The sequence below is a fragment of the Triticum urartu genome, chromosome 1, assembly GCF_003073215.2.
Source record: "Triticum urartu cultivar G1812 chromosome 1, Tu2.1, whole genome shotgun sequence".
Taxonomy (NCBI): Eukaryota; Viridiplantae; Streptophyta; class Magnoliopsida; order Poales; family Poaceae; genus Triticum; species Triticum urartu.
The window spans coordinates 33,283,848-33,301,318 of record NC_053022.1 but is presented as its reverse complement, the minus strand read 5'-3'; the positions used below and the strand labels follow the sequence as shown (position 1 = coordinate 33,301,318).

The following is a 17,471-nucleotide window of genomic DNA, read 5'->3' as shown; positions in this document are numbered from 1 at the left end:
ATCGTTTTATTGATACAAATACATGTCATGTCCTCTTCTGTCACTGGAATTGAGCATCGCAAGATCGAACCCATCACAAAGCACCTCTCCCATTGTAAGATAAATCAATCTAGTTGGCCAAACCAAACGGATAGATCAGAGAGAAATACAAAGCTATAACAATCATGCATAAAAATAGTTCAGAGAAGACTCAAATAATATTCATGGATAATCTGATCACAAACCTACAATTCATCGGATCCCAACAAACACATCGCAAAAAAGGATTACATCAAATAGGTCTCCAAAAACATCGAAGAGATAATTGTATTGAAGATCAAAGAGAGAAAAGAAATCATGTAGCTACTAGCTATGGACCCGTAGGTCTGTGGTAAACTACTCACACATCATCAGGGGGCAACAAGGTTGATGTAGAAGTCCTCCGTGATCGATTGCCCCTCCGCAGAGTGCCAGAAAATACCTTCAGATGGGATCTCGCGAGAACAGAAACTTGAGGCGGCGAAAAAAGTATTTTGGATGGCTCCCTATTGGTTTCCTGATTTTTGAGAATTTATAGGGATGGAATTAGGTCAAACGAAGGAATGAGGGGCCCATGGTGCACCAGGGTGCGCCAACCCCTTGCTTGTGGCCACCTCATTCGCCTTCTGGCCTCCTCCCGAAGCTTCTAGTGTTTTATGTCTGGAAAAAAATTGTCAAAAAAGTTTCATGTTATTGGACTTCGTTTGATACTCCTGGAAAGCCAAAATCAAGCAAAACAACAACAACTGACACTTGGCAGTAAGTTAATAGATTAGTCCGAAAAAATGATATATATTTGCATATAATTGTTTTACCTTGCATGCTTAGTATGAATTTAGGGTACCGGATATGATGTACACGACTCTGGACACATCGATTTGAGGGTCGATTGTTAGTGTCAGCGGACGTTCCCGAATGCGTACGTGGATGTAGGGTTGGTATGTTTGGCTATAGATACTCTAAAGGAGCTCTACATGATGGAATGATCTTAAACTTGTAAGAATAACCTAAGAAATCTTCAATACGTCCCGCAGTCCTTGTCTTGTTTTCTTGCTTGGATGTTTTTTTAACACAGCAGCGATGCAAACGCTCATATATATATATATATATATATATATATATATATATATATATATATATATATATATATATATATATATATATATATATACTTACCTTTATAAATGCGCGCGCGCACACACACTACCTCTATGAACACCTTCGAGAGACTGAGGCGGTATATCATCTTGAGATTTACGAAGTTACCATAAGCACCTTGTAGTCGACAGATCGTCTCCTCCCACTAAACGCGCATCGTCGAAAATCATGAAATAAATCCAGAAAAATGCGAGCACCAGAACTTGAACTCTGATGGATTAGAGATACTACTGTCCTCCTAACCATCCAACCACATGTTGGTTTGATTCTAGGGTGGATGGTTGTTGCTCGTTCACAAACTCGTTTGTAGGACAACGTTGTATATAACCAACTTCTCTTTCCATTTCGTCCGTAGTACTCTCTCCGTCCCAAAATAAATGTCTTATGCATATTCTCAAAGAAAAAACCTTCAATATGTTGAGCTTAAAGCTACCTCTATATCCACTGAAAGCAATCCGAAAATGATCACCAAAACGGTGGAGCATGATGTCTGCTCCAAATGTAAGTTTAATGTTTGTGGTCTTAGCATTGCCGTAAATAAAATTTCTAAAACGCAGATGTTTGAAGAAGTAATTTATTTCTAGTGACGTTTGAGTCATTTTGGTAGAGTTTGAGTCACTTTCATTTTTGTTTTTGTAGAAATGTCCAGTAAAGCATAGAAGTGACTTCCACTGAAACCAGAGTTCGTTTCAGTCCACCGGAGTGGACAACATCTCCATACCCGGAACCAGTATCGGAGGCGTAAAACAGGGGAGTGCGCGTCCGCGAGGGACACGTCGGCCCGGCCGAATCCCGCCCGTCCATCAAGGCCGTCGGTGATCCCGTCCGTCCGCACACGCCCGCGGCGCCGGTTAAATCCCTCCACCCCCACCGCACCGCTTCTACTGGTTTCCAGAACTCTCTCCTGCCGCCCTCCTTATCTCCAGGCCGGACGAGCCCGCAGCCGCAGCGTCCGACCTAGGGTTCTGCGCCGCCGCCGCCCCGCTGCTCCCGAGGTTCGAGATCTCCTCCTCCTCCCCCTCCCCCCCGTCTAATCTCGCTAGCGCTCGTTCGTTGGTTCGTTCGTCGGGACCCCCGGCTCCGCGCGATCGTGGTGGTGTTTCCGCGCGTCATCCCGTGGGGTTTGTAGCCTTCTTGCGTGCGCCGATCCGCGGTGATTTTTGGAGTTTCGGCCGGGGATTTTTCGAGTATCGGTCGGATCTAGTCGGATCGCCTGTTGGCGAGAGAAGGAGGTAGGTTGCTTTGGTCCGTCGTGCCGTGATTCGGGGGAGAATTGGAGATTCGCGTACGGCTCTCTGATCCTCGCCCGTGAGATTCCCTCTATGGAGGTGGATAGGTTAGCGCAATTTTGTTTTGTGCGGAAGCGCGAATTTGAATTTTACATGAGGGCTGTAATGCTAGAAATAGTTAGATGAAGTAAAATGTCATGTAATCTTGCCTATATAGATGTTTCAACTGTTTCTCCTCCCAAGGGGAGAGTGGGTACTCGGTAGTTAGTGCATAATATTTAAACTGGTCAGACATATCAAAGGGAGTCAGTAAGAAGACATTATTTTATCAAGTAAACAGGATGTGATGTTGGTTATATAATCTTGGTTATGTAGATAATTCTGATTTTATATCTTGCTGAAATTTCCATCCCTAAAAGTACATGATAGTGGTATTGGAGTGTATCAAGTGTTTTTGTGGTGTATTCTGTTCTCTTACTGATTCAGTACAATAAGAGAAGAATAATTAGAACAGTTGCCTTAATTAAAAAGTAAATGAGATGAACGGTCAATAAAAACTATATTACAGAATCAGAGTTATTTTGGAATGTGGATACTTGCAACTTAAAGTCATGAGCTTTGTCTTTTGCAACTTGCTATTACGAGGTTTGATGAAAAGGTGTGTTGAACTGCTTGTCCCTGAAATTCATGCACATTGATTTCATGCATACCAGTCAGCCTCCAAATCAATGATTTCAGTTGCACGAGTATTTTAAAATTTAACAATCCTAGAATATTGCTAGCCTATTAGTTGTCCACGAGGGCTGCAGTTATATATTTTCACACTGGAGGGACTTCAAGCTTTAGTTGAAGATATATGTAGATGCTATCTGTCTTATTCAATAATGGATGTTGTTCTTTTTTACTTTTGTGGAATTGTCTATGAGGAACGAGTAAAATTATTATTTAGTGCCTGATAGTGATAGTTGAACTGTCTGGTATATTCGGTTTGCTATTGAGCCCATCTAATGTCATCTTACCATGTCTCTTCTATGCTGAATCACAATACTCTCTCCACAGTGAGTACATTCAACCACAGCATCTATTTGGATGTGCCTAGTACTCTAGCTGTTCTCTGTCAAACAGAAAATAATATCTCTGAGTAGCCTTTGCCAGGTTATTTGATTTCTTGGTTTTATGCTTGTCATATTTGTTCATTGTGAAAGGGACTGATGGAGTGTTTTCTTAATTTTCAGGAGATGCCTCGTTACGATGATCGTTATGGAAATGCACGCTTGTATGTTGGTAGATTGTCCTCCCGTACTCGTTCGCGCGACCTAGAATATCTTTTCAGCAAATATGGAAGGTAATGACAATACTGTGCACATTAAGAGTTTGGCAAAAGCTTTCTGGTGTAACAGACTTTTACAAGCTTTCGAACTTCTTTTTTTGTGAGGGTACAAGCTTTCAACTTGTGAATATGGTTCTGCACAAATTCAAATGTGCTTTTCTAGGGTTGTGAATCACCATTATTGGACCAGTGCTTGTTAGAATAGTTGACACCCTAAGTACTTAGGCCCAGTTCTTTTGACAGTTTATTGCGGCATAAGCCGCTCCCTCCCAGCTTATTCTAGAATCGCCCCTCCCCAGCTTATTCTAAAGCCTCCCCCAAATTGTTTTGGGGCTTCTAAACTAGGTAAGGTTTAATTAGTTTAGAAGCCCCCAAAAATTTTAGGGTCGGCATCTAGAATAAGCTGGGGAGGGGGCAGATTATTTTGGCAGCCACCAAAAATAACTGGGCCTTAGTATAGTTTAAATTCGGTCAAATAATTTAGGCTGTTTGTTTCTTAAACTTTTTGAACTGTAAGGTGCATGTCTTCTGCTATATAGAGTGAACCAGTCAGTGTTCTTGGATTTCTTCCTACCCTTGTTTTTCCTGGGTGGTTTATACAAGCTGGTTTCACCAGTAGTCTTTTCAAGCTAGTTTTTGGTGTTATCTGTTATTTCTCCATGTATGCTGTGGAAATTGGACTCTCAGGTCCTCTGTGTTTCACTTGAATGGTCTTGTTTGAGGGTTTTTCGGTTTATAGCAGCTGTTGGGTACACTATCGGTCTTTCCAAACTAGTGTTTGGTTTTCTCTGTTATTTCATCTGTATGCTGTAGATGTTTGACTCCCAGGTCTTGTGTGCTTAACTTAAATGATCTTGTTGAAGGTTTTTCCGTTTTTAACACAATCCGGAAGGTATGTGGTGGAAGGGTGCCCTTGGTGGAATTGGTGGCCATTGTTCCAAAGTTTGTGGAGGACTTTGGCGAAGGGTGCCCTTGGTGCTTGGTGTAATGTTATTGACTGTTTTAGTGGAAGTTACAAGATGGTGATGCATTTGAGTACTTAAGTCCTGACGGCTTACTGTTTGTGGCAACCGTTTGCGCAGAATACGGGAAGTGGAATTGAAGCGCGACTATGCATTCATTGTATGTGAATTTTACTCTCCTCAACCTTATTTATGCTCTTTCAAGTTGTTGGCATACTTGAGACCTATTTTGTTCACATATGAGGTACACTGTTTGTTTTGCCTGTTCTTGTCTATCTAACAGGAATACAGTGATCCTCGTGATGCTGATGAGGCCCGATACAACCTAGATGGCAGGGATGTTGATGGGAGCCGCATTATTGTTGAGTTTGCTAAAGGGGTAAGTTGCCATTTGGGCTGTCCACTTTGTGGGCATAATGATAATGATATTTTCTGTCCTTTATGAAGCTACTAGAAATTTTGTTGTATTGTATCTTACGAATTGTGTGTTCAGGTTCCACGTGGTTCTGGTGGTTCACGGGAACGTGAATATGTGGGAAGAGGCCCTCCTCCAGGAACAGGGCGTTGTTTCAACTGTGGTATTGATGGTCATTGGGCCAGGGACTGCAAGGCTGGTGACTGGAAGAACAAATGCTACCGCTGTGGAGAAAGGGGCCATATAGAAAGAAATTGCCAGAATAGCCCGAGGAGTCTCAGGTATTGATTGATAACTTTGTTCAGAAATGGCTTGAAATGTTGTTGAATCTCAGTACGTGAGAGTTCTTAATCTCTTGTTAATGGATATGTTCTATTAGGCGTGAGAGAAGCTATTCACGGTCCCCATCTCCACGTCGTGGACGGGCGCGCAGTCGGAGCTACAGCAGAAGCCGTAGTTACAGGTATGCTGAGCAACCCACCTGCTACTCTTGGGCTTTTTACTAAACAGTTATGTTTTGTATTCTGTTGTCTCATATTTTCTCCTGCAATCAGCCGATCTAGGTCCAGATCCTATTCTGAATCTCCCAGAGGGCGCCGCACAGAGCATGATGAGAGGAGATCAAGAAGCATTAGCTACAGCAGGAGCCCCAGGCGATCACTCTCCCCAGAAGGCAAGGAAATGGATCGCAGCCCCACACCTGATCGCAGTCGGAGCCCCAGGCGATCCATCTCCCCTGTAGCAAAGGATAATGGTGATAGCCCTCGAGGCAGGGAGACGAGCAGGAGCCCTTCTGATGGCTACCGTAGCCCTGTGGCCAATGGCCGCAGCCCGAGAAGCCCTGCTAAGAATGGCAGTCCCAGTCCTACCAGGGACAACAGGGGCAGTCCAAGTCCCAGGGGCAGTCCAAGTCCGAGGGGCAACAATGGTAGCCCTAGTCCCAAGGGCAATGGTGATGGTGGCAGCCCAAGTCCAAGGGGCAATGGAGATGATGATGGCCGTCGTGGCTCAGGCTCACCCAGAGGAAGAAGCATGTCTCCCTGAAACATGGAACCATTTACCAGTTTCTGCTCGCTACATGTGTTTGTGACAGTACATTTCAAGTTTAAGACGATTGTCAGTGAATTTCCTACATGTTTCCTGAACCTGTTATTTAGTACCTGGACGCCTCGAAGGTTTGTTACTCTGGTTATGTTGTTCGTAATGGATTGATAATACTATTAAGTAGCATAAGAATATATGGTATCAGTCCTGTGACAGCCTGTGGTTGAGTTCGTCTCTGCTTCGAATGAGCAACTCTTGGAGTCACCAAAACGTTTTGTGGAGTAGCAAAGAGAGACGTGCAAACACCTTAATCACGCACACGATCAACTTAGACATGTACATATCATCACCGGTGTTTGTGCTCCAATCTAGAATGCATTATCGCATCTCACGTTACCACCCAAAATGATCGTGATGTTGGATCCATGGCATTCAGATCCAACATCATCGAGATCTGGTGGTGCTGGATTGTAAACCTGTTCTACCGTGGGATGGCCAACATTGCTTTAACGATTTATAGATTTTGTTTTTAGGAGTGAGTGGTTATTATGGTTTTTAAAGCCTGTTCTTTGCTGTTGGTTCTGTGCAATTTTCAAACTCTGACGGACGGCATACAATGGAAGGAATAATAATACTAGTATGCTTTTAATATAATTTTACCTTTTTATTGGTCGTTTTACGTTGTCTATCCATTGTCTTTTCACTCCTGCTTCGTGCGGAGTAGGTGGGTCCTGCTGGTATCGTTGCTGCCCTCAGCAAAACCCTCCTCGATTGGGAGTAGCCTTCCGTAGCTCTTCAATTGAGAGTGTGGTCCAGTCCATCAAGGTTTTTATAGAGATAGCTATCTACGAGTACCTCACTGATACAGTGTGCGGAAAGAATTTTCTCACCGCGCTCTCGTTATCATTCTCGTCTCCGAGCATCCGTAAGTTAATGACAATCCTAGAGAGACAGAGTGCAAAGTCCTTGACGCCCCCTCTCCCCCGCGTCGTCTCTCTGGGGCGACTCGGGCGGGCACCCCCGTCAACCGCCGCCATAGCCCCTTCTCCGGTCACCGCGCCTCGCCGCCGCCGGCAAAACGACACCGGGCAAAGCCCTGCGAAGGCTGGCGGCGGTGGGATCCATCTAGCGTCTTTCTCTGGGTCATACTGCCACATCCCCTCACCCGCGTTCAGGAGCTCCAGATCTGGCCTCGTGCTCCCTCTGCTCCACTTCCCCGGCGTCGGCCGGCGCCCTCCTTCCAGACCCGGCTGGTGTGCCGCGGCTGCGGGCATCCAGCGCCTGAGGGAGTCTTGGACTAAGGGGTCCTCGGGCGTCCGGCCTGTTATCTATGGGCCGGACTGATGGGCTGTGAAGACATGAAGGCCGAAGACTACACCGTGTTCGGATTGAACTCTACTTGGTGTGGAAACCAAGCTTGGCGACCGAAGATTCCTTCTTATGTAACTGACTCCATGTAAACCCTAGATCCCCTCGGTGTCTATATAAACCGAAGGGGATAGTCCGGAAAGGACACCATATATACTCATTACCATACCCATATAGGCTAGACTTCTAGGGTTTAGCCATTACGATCTCGTGGTAGATCCACTCTTGTAACACTCATATTCATCAATATCAATTAAGCAGGACGTAGGGTTTTACCTCCATAGAGAGGGCCCGAACCTGGGTAAACATTGTGTCCCCCGTCTTCTGTTACCATCGATCCTAGACGCACAGTTCGGGACCCCCTACCCGAGATCCGCCGGTTTTGACACCGACATTGGTGCTTTCGTTGAGAGTTCCACTATGTCATCGACAAAAGGCTCGATGGCCCCCTCAATCGTCAATAATGACGCTGTCCAGGGAGGGATCTTCCTCCCCGGACAGATCTTCGTATTCGGCGGCTTCGTACTGCAGGCCAACTCACTTGGCCATCTGGAGCAGATCAACAGCTACGTCCCTGGCCATCAGGTCGGATTCGGAAGCTTGAACTACGCCACGGACATCCGTGGAGACCTGATCTTCGAGGGATCAAAGCCCGCGGCGATCGCTCCCCCTCATCCCGATGAACGTGACTTAAATCTGTTATCGGATCACACCCAAGAGATTGTTCCTGCGGCTGCAACGACCTTAGAGCCGAAGCACATCAAGCCATCCGAGGCCTCAGAGTCCGCGGCGTTGGAGCCGCACATGGACTCGACGCCCTGCAATATTCGCTTTAACGAAACTTCGGACTCGTCTCCGGCTATAAGTTCCGGATTGTGTACGTCCGCGGACACCGAGCTAGATCGGTTATCGATCTTCGAGTTCAACGCCGCTGACGTTTTCCAGCACTCGCCTTTGGGTGATGTGCTAAAATCTTTAAAGAATCTATCCTTGGAGAAGGACTCTCAGCCGAACTATGTCCGGTTCGAGCTAGAGACGGATGATGAGGAATTTTGCTTCCCACCCGCCACCCACTTCATAGCCACGGTCGATGACTTAACCGACGTGCTTGACTATGGCTCCGAAGACATCGACGACATGGACGACGATGCCGACAAGGAGCAAGGCCAAGACCCGCCATTCACTGGACGTTGGACGGCTACCTCTTTGTACGACGTGTACATGGTTGATACACCTAAAGGATCTGGCGACGACAAAGAAGAGCCGGATGCGAACAAAACCTCCGAGACACAGTCCAAGCGCCGGCGGCCCAAACGCCGCCCTAAGATCCATCACTCAAAGGACGGCAACACTGGCACCGGAGAAAATAGTACTCCGGGCGATGCCGAAAACAGTAAAGACCCCACCGAGGCTACATCCAAACAAGAACACGACAGCAGGCAAGACAACACTGACGAACAGGCCATAGAAGATGACCGGGAGGATGATAGTTACCATCCACCCTCCGAGGAGGAGACAAGCCTTGGCAACGAAGACTTCATCGTGCCTGAGGATCCTCTCGAGCAGGAGCGCTTCAAGCTTCAGCTCACAGCCACTGCAAGGAGCCTGAAAAAGAAATAACAACAGCTTCAAGCTGAACAAGACCTGGTCGTCGATAGATGGACTGACGCCCTGACAGCCGAGGAATACGACCTCAATCGCCCAGCCAAGAGCTACCCGAAACGCAGACTGCTACCTCAATTCGATGAGGAGGCGCCGGAGCATATATCTCCCTCGCGCAATGCGGATCGACCACCACGCGGTCGGGACAGGGCGGCGGAACGGCCAACCCGCGGTCAAGATAAAGCGGAAACTCAGGCCGAACAGCAGGCTGCCCCACCACCCCATCAAAATAGGGACGGAAGAGTCCGGGGCCATACGTACGACCTCCGACAGACCCTGGATAGTAGAGCAGGACACACAAGATCGATCTAGGGATCATGAGGACGTGCCCCGAGGCGCGAGGATGGCTACGTATTCGGACGTGACAAACCTAACCACGCTTGAGCCGAATGTCACAGACGGACTCCTTCAGAGCTCCGCCACGATGCGGCCCGATATAGAGGTGCCGCACACCCGCTCTGCTTCACAGATGAAGTACTCCTGCTGTGATCTTCTTGGCCTCCTGGATCTCCTGGGGGGCAGCCTGGGCCTCATTCCGTGCGGTCTCTGCGCTCTGACGAGCCTTGGTGAGTGCGGTCCCTCGAACCGACGCATCATGCTCCAAGGCCTCGCATTTTTTCACCGCATCTTGGAGCTCCTGGTGGACTTCTTTGACCCCGGGCATTTAGCCTCTTACGGGCGGCTTGCTGCTGGACAGCCTGCTCCTCGGCCTCGCCCAAGGCCTTCCCCAGGGCCTCAACTTCGGTCGCGGCTTCTGCACATATCACAATACCACTGTCAATATACAACATTTATCCCTTCCCGAACATATAGCAAGTCGTTCCTCACCTTGCTCCTCCTGGAGCCGAACCTTAACCTCGCCGAGCTCGTTCTCGGTCCGCTCCAGCCTCCGCTTCAGCTCGGAGACCTCGGCATCATGTGAGGTCGCGGCCAACAGGGATGCCTGCTTATCAATACATATTCAGTCAGCCTCTTATAATTAAGGATTGATCCCCTGTCCGGTCCTCCTCGCCGAACACCGGACAACGTCTCAGGGGCTACAGACTATACGAGGTTTTTCTCTTTCTTACCTCGAAACCTGTTAATAAGCTGCTGCAGGCTTCATTCAGTCCGCTCTTGACGGACTGAACCTTCTCAATCACCGCACACATAAGGATACGGTGCTCGTCGACGATGGAGACGCTTCGTAGCGCCCCCATCAGGTCATCGGGCGCTCCTGGATGGACAGGAGCCACCGGTGGAGGCGACGCACCCCCTCCTTCAATGGGGGCTGCTCGCCCGACTCTGGAGCCATATTGGTCTCCGGAATCGTATTTGGCTGAGGTCCAAACTGGATACGGCCCTCTTCGCCTGTCTTCATGGGGATTGACCCCCCGTGTGTCCGGCAGCGGAGGTCCCGCCTTGTGGCGCCTCCCGGACAACGTCCTTGGCTCCTCCCCTCAGAGCGGTCCTCCGGGATAACACTTCGGTGCCGTCCCTGGCCCTGGGGGAGTAAGCAGGCGGTGGTGACATGCTCGCCATCTCCGACGGAGCCAACGAACCTCCAGATGAGGATCACTGGATAAGGTCGCGGGCCGGACTGCAATAATGTGGATTAACCATGTTAGAATAATAAAAAGAAAGGGCTGATATGCGCATGAATAAGCCATGTCACTTATGATGCGGCCTGGGGCCTAGTACAGGGGTGACGTTCCGGACTACTGTCAGCATCCCATGCGGTGTTGACCGCTGGGGCGCCCTTCCCCTTTTTGGGCGCTTTCACCTCCAGGTGCACCGAGGCCACCCTTTTCTTCTTCTTATCCTCGGGAGGAGGGTTGTTTTCCTCCTCCTCCTCCTCTTCCTCGTCGTTGTCCTCAGGGACAGAGGAATGGGCCTCGTCGTCTTCGGACGCCGCATCCGAAGTGCCCTTGCAACGAGGCCGCTCTTGGCCCCCTTGGCTTTCTTCTTAGCCTTCTTCTCCGGCGCCGTATATGGCACCGACACCAACATCTTCGCCAGGCGCGGGATGACTGGTTCTTCGTGCAATGGAGCCGGACACTGGATCCACTTCGCCCTCTCCACCCAGTCTCGAGGAAGCAATACTAAAGTCTCAGACATCATCCTCGAAACATTTAAGTTGGGAGTACATCAAAAGTAACATACCTCGCTGGCGGGGCGGTTACAAATGTGACCACGGTCTGAGTCCATGGCCGGTGGCCTCTCATTGCCCTTAAAGAGCAACTTCCAGGCCCCTTCGTGAGAAGTATCGAAGAGCCTTTTCAGGGTCTGGTGCTTCTCCGAATTGAATTCCCATAAAGGGTGGCTGCGGCGGTGGCACGGAAGATTCCGGCGGATTAGCATCACCTGGATAACGTCGACGAGCTTGATGTCCTTGGTCACCATGCTTTGAACGAGCGTCTGCAGCACTATCAGCTCGTCGAATGCGCACCAGTCCAGACTCTTATCGACCCAGGAGGTGAGTCGCATGGGAGCGCCGGAGCGGAATTCAGCAGTAGCGGCCCAGGTGGTGCCGCGAGGTTCTGTAATATAGAACCACTGCTTCTGCCATTCCTTTACTGTCTCAACAAAGGTGCCTTTGGGCCATGAGACGTTGGATAGCTTGCTCACCATGGCCCCTCCGCACTCCGCGTGCTGTCCCTCCACCACCTTCGGCTTCACGTTGAAGACTTTGGGCCACAACCCGAAGTGGGGATGGATGCGGAGGAAGGCGCGGCCTCGCACACGACGATGGACGCCGAGATGTTGAGGAAGGAATTTGGGGACAGATCATGGAAATCTATCCCGTAGTAATACATCGGCCCGCGGACGAAAGGATGGAGTGGAAACCCTAGCCCGCGGAAGAAATGGGGGATGAATACTACCCTCTCTGTGGGCTCCGGCGTGGGGACAACTTGTCCCTCGGCTGGCAGACGATGGGCGTTCTCCTTCGCCAAATATCCGGCCGCCCGGAGCTTAGTAATGTCCTCCTCCTTGACGGAGGAGACCATCCACTTGCCCTGACCACCAGATCCGGACATGGTTGCTTGAGTGGAAGGGAGATGAGAGCTTGGGCGTTGGAGCTTGAGATCGGAAAGGCAGAGGCAGAGAGAGCGTGAGGAGAGGAAGAGGGAATCCTTATCCCCCTATAAAGGCAGTAAATATTAAATGCCTCCTCACTCGCCTTAGGATCTGCCTGTTCCCTAGGACTGTATAAATGGCACGGTTGAGTTACCCATGCCCGCATTGATGAGAATCCCGCAATAAGGGGACACGATCTCTGTTTTGACAAGACGTGCCAGTAGCAACCATACCTCGTAGCGTGGATTGGCTGAAGAAAAACGGTTCAAAATCATAACCGGACAGACACGATGTCGTGTTGGGAAAAAGCTGTCAACAGATTAGATTCGTGCAAATATTATATTCTCTCTGCGGTTGTGTGTGTGACAGGTCCGGATACCATCATTGCATCCGAAGACTATCTTGGAGTTCGAAGAAAGGGGAACCCGCCTTGCAATTCCAAAGACAATCTGCATGCCGGACTCCTCGTCATTGAAGCCAGGTTCAGGGGCTACTGAGGGAGTCCTGGACTAAGGGGTCCTCAGGCGTCCGGCCTGTTATCTATGGACCGGACTGATGGGCTGTGAAGACATGAAGGCCGAAGACTGCACCGTGTCCGGATTGGACTCTACTTGGCATGGAAAGCAAGCTTGGTGACCGAAGATTCCTTCTTATGTAACCGACTCCATGTAAACCCTAGATCCCCTCGGTGTCTATATAAACCGAAGGGGATAGTCCGGAAAGGACACCATATATACTCATTACCATATCCATATAGGCTAGACTTCTAGGGTTTAGCCATTACGATCCCATGGTAGATCCACTCATGTAACACCCATATTCATCAATATCAATCAAGCAGGACGTAGGGTTTTACCTCCATAGAGAGGGCCCGAACCTGGGTAAACATTGTGTCCCCCGTCTCCTGTTACCATCGATCCTAGACGCATAGTTCGGGACCCCCTACCCGAGATCCGCCGGTTTTGACACCGACAGCGCCCATGGGGTGGCTCCCGTGGCCAGGCCTCGTGGCTGCCTCGGCGGCGGCTGCACCCGCTGTAGCCTGCTAGGCTCGATGCTGCGACCTGTCTCCCTTGCTCCACGCCTTGCGCCGGCTTCCGCCACCTCCCGCCCTCATCTGTCCGCCGTCGTCGAGGTCTGCCGGACGTCATGCCTTCCCCGCAGATCCAAACTTCCGCGCCTTCCCACCTCTGCTGCCGCCCGTTTTGTCGTCGCCATGCTCCTCCGTGCGCTCACCAAACGAAGGTGGCGTCGTGGCTCCTGTCTCTGGAGCCCTCCACCTCCCAGTTCCCCCCGGGGGCGCTGCACTGGTGGTCCTCGCTGGTGCCCTCGGTGTCAAGGGTGCCTGCCGGCGTTGCTCTACCGGTGGGATTCACCTAGATCTGGGGCCATCCATTCCAGCGCTACCCAGCGCTATTGGCGGCTTCTCTATGGCTACTCGCGTAGCGAATGTGACCGGGATGGGGAGAAATCCTTGGTTGGCCTGCTGCTGGCCGAGACAACGGCGACGCTTCCCATCGTTCTCCATCTTGATGGTGTTGTCTTCATCCCCCAGTCTTGTGATGTTTGGGGTGTGCTCTGTGGAGTTCTATGCTTGGTGATGCCCTTCGACTACACCGATGGCACACAGGGGCCGTGGCGTCGTCTGGGCCCGGCATGACCGTTCGAATGTACCCCATGAGACAGGTGGTGTCGCAACGTTGTGCAGTCTTGGTTGCCCCATGCTTTTCGATTGCGTCGATGGCACAGTGTCATGGTTTAGTCTCGGCTCACCGCTGCAGTTCGAGCGCCAGTCGTGCCCCTTTTTGTGATGTTTTGGGTGTGCTATGTGGAGTTCTATGCATGGTGTTGCCCTCTGCCTATGCCGGTGGCACACAGGTACCGTGGCGTCGTCTGGGCCCGGCGTGACCGTTCGAATGTACCCCATGACACAGGTGGTGTCGCAGCGTTGTGCAGTCTTGGTTGCCCGGTGCTTTTCGATTGCGTCGATGACACAGTGTCATGGTTTAGTCTCGACTCGCCGCTGCAGTTCGAGCGTCAGTCATGCCCCTTTTTGTGATGTTTTGGGTGTGCTATGTGGAGTTCTATGCTTGGTGTTGCCCTCTGCCTATGCCGGTGGCACACAGGTACCGTGGCGTCGTCTGGGCCCGGCGTGACCGTTCGAATGTACCCCATGACACAGGTGGTGTCGCAGCGTTGTGCAGTCTTGGTTGCCCGGTGCTTTTCGATTGCGTCGATGACACAGTGTCATGGTTTAGTCTCGACTCGCCGCTGCAGTTCGAGCGTCAGTCATGCCCCTTTTTGTGATGTTTTGGGTGTGCTATGTGGAGTTCTATGCTTGGTGTTGCCCTCTGCCTACGCCGGTGGCACACAGGTACCGTGGCGTCGTCTGGGCCCGGCGTGACCGTTCGAATGCACCCCATGACACAGGTGGTGTCATGTCGTTGTGCAGTCTTGGTTGACTGGTGCTTTTTGATTGCATCGATGGTGCAGTGTCATGGTTTAGTCTCGGCTCGCGCTGCAGTTCGAGCGCCGACGGTGCCCCTTGTTGTGCTGTGTCCCCCCTCGCATGTGTTGTCTGTGTGTTGTTTTGCTTTATTTCTCCTTCCTGTGCCCCCTGTACTTCTGGTTCACTTGAGCCCTATCTTGTATTAGGCTGCAAAGCCTATAGGCACCAAATAAATACAATTCAGATGGGGATGATTCGACACCGACGCTAATCGTGTGCACAACGGTCCAAGCCTTCATGGGCATTGTCCTTGGCGGCGATGATGCGCAACATCTCAGGCGGAACGGATTGCAGGATCAGTGAGGGCATTGCTTTCCTCCCGATTGGATTTGACGTCGTGCTCCATGGCATCCCAGATTCCTTGCGCCTGCATCTTGACACGTATCAAGATCAGCCACCTGGTGTAGCATGTCCGGGTGAGTATTGGGTACGACAAAGAGCAGATGTGTTCCTTCACAGTGTGCTGCACGATCTGTATCTCCGTGCCATGCTTCGTCCTGCTCCATTTTCGACTCATAGCCCGCGGTCGCAACGGAGTGCCCTTCCCGGCGCCCCGCATCGCTGCCGCCTCCACCGGGTTCTACCATCATCGCCCATGGCCCCTGGACCTAGCTTGAGGCTCTGATGCCACATGTTGTTGCCAACGACGATCACCGGAGTTTAGGCAGAGAGAAACTAGCGAGAGAGATATAGGGTTTTCGTGATATGTCAAACTTACTGCTTTTCTTCTACCCTCTTTCTTATTTGTACTTCGATTACAGAAGGGAAAGAACCTGCCTGTTCCAAGCCGGTCGTGCCATCCCACGATGCTCGATGTGAGCTAGGTGCGCTCCCTTGACGCGATCACAACGTCATGCCATCCCATGACCAGATCAAGGGCGCGCCTAATCAGCTAGTTAACTAAATAACATGAAAAAATAGCTCAACCAAGTCATGTACAGTTACATGTCCCAGCCATTTATTCTGCTAACTGAAAAATCAACAGATCCACCGACATTGAGTCCATCGAGGGTGCTTCAAGAGAGATCCGAATCAACCAGAGTCGGAACACGTCGCGCCATGTTGCACTCTAGTATTGAGTGCCGTCAATTATCCACCATGTTCTCTAAATTTGGCACGTCGCTGATGGCACCATATTGTTCTGATTTCTCACGTTCCCGGATGGCAGTGAGGACCTGGCTAACCTCCACGTGAAAAGGTGCAGTTTGCCAGGTACCTTAACTCCCCAAAGCTCCATGCGAGATGTGTTTTTTTGAAAGATCCAACATTGCTGGCTTTTCATTGATTAAGCAGGGAGCATGCGGGAAAAAGTTCATGATCAAGTGATCATGGTGGGGGTTACAGAGTTGGCGCCACTAGTGGGAACGCCATTTGACCACAAAAAGATGGCACAGAAATCAGCCTGGGTCACCAAGTGGTGTTTCCAGGCATTTGGCCCCGGCAAGCCTCCACGAATCCATGTCTTGCCTTATTGCTGCAAGGATTTCTCCACTCTGTCGTTGGCGATCTCTGAAAGTTCTTGCATTCCTCTCCAGCCATGCGAGATGTGTGATTCCTCCTTCCTCTTTCTCGTTGAAGACATGAAAAGAAATATCCTTTCTTTGCATTAATTCAGGCATTAGTTGCGGTTGGATGACACAGGATTTAGCTCCTGGTACTTTTGTCTACATTTCTTGTTTGGATTTGAAATCAATCCCCGTCCTGATAGGGGTAGAAAATACCCCTAACCAACCAGCTTATCTTTACCTTCCAACTAAGCCCTTTTAGTCTAGTTACACACACAAAAACTTATGATTGGAAACCTGATTCACACGTGTCCAATAATCTTTGCAGTATACTTATATAATTTCCCATGTTCTGTACACATATCACGAAGCCCTTGATATAATAGTAATGGGTGTGCGAAAGAACATATCAATAAGTCTATGAGAAGCTCACCGAGCACACAAATGCTCTATGGCATTGTAAGTATCGAAAAATTAGAGCCCTGTCTGAAATCGAGGCTTCTCGGAGCTTAGGCACTCTTGGCCGTTGGATCAGATTTCCTCACACACTACGTCTGTACGATCTCGCAATGGGAAGATCCATGCCGTTGGATCAAACCCCAGAATTGTATAAATGAATAGTGATTTTTTTCTTACTTACCAAATTAGGCCTTATCTGTTTGACATGTGGGGCCCATAATTCGTGGGACGTGTGAAAGTGCATCTAATCCACTGAGTGTTTTGGTAATTCATGTCAACATATATAGATGAATGTGAAGTCCTCAAAATACTAAGGATAAGTATTGGATCAAGCCTCAAGACTCACCCTTTTTATATTTAAGTGATCAAAGATCACCTTGAGTCCATAGGTATGTTGATACTATCAAAAGGGGATGAGGTTGACAAGATGAGTTCATTGCTCAAAGTGCTCAGAGATCAAACTCCAAAAACATCAGTTACTTTAAGAATGCCAACTATATTATTCCTAAATACTCCACTCGGAACCACCGAACACAATCACCAATCAAACAAGATATATCTGTTGTCCTAAACCCTAAGTCGATTTGGTCTCACCAAGATTTTTCCATTCAGACTCACTACAGTACCCACTGAAAATCGTTCAGAATATCCGGTCAGTTTCAGCCGGTGTCACTGATGTGCTCACCAGTGCCGAGGTCATTCATCTCTGAGCCACCGATCTATTTCACCTGGTGTGACTGAGCTATCCAAATTTA

At 49.6% G+C, this 17,471-nt stretch overlaps 1 protein-coding gene across 2 annotated transcripts; it reads left to right on the top strand.

Moving 5' to 3' along the window:
• The first annotated feature begins 2,016 nt into the window (after nt 1-2,016).
• On the top strand, nt 2,017-6,371 carry LOC125544822 (serine/arginine-rich splicing factor RS2Z32-like). Of its 2 annotated transcripts, XM_048708590.1 has the most exons (8): nt 2,051-2,171; nt 3,641-3,750; nt 4,599-4,719; nt 4,818-4,857; nt 4,981-5,076; nt 5,191-5,393; nt 5,492-5,575; nt 5,667-6,371. In XM_048708590.1, the coding sequence occupies exons 2-8, from the start codon at nt 3,744-3,746 to the stop codon at nt 6,154-6,156; spliced, it is 1,041 nt and encodes a 346-aa protein (XP_048564547.1). In that variant the 5' UTR covers nt 2,051-2,171; nt 3,641-3,743; the 3' UTR covers nt 6,157-6,371. The 2 variants fall into 2 exon arrangements, with proteins under 2 accessions (XP_048564554.1, XP_048564547.1); XM_048708597.1 differs by lacking the exon at nt 4,599-4,719 and having other exon boundaries at nt 2,017-2,171.
• The last annotated feature ends 11,100 nt before the right edge of the window (nt 6,372-17,471 follow it).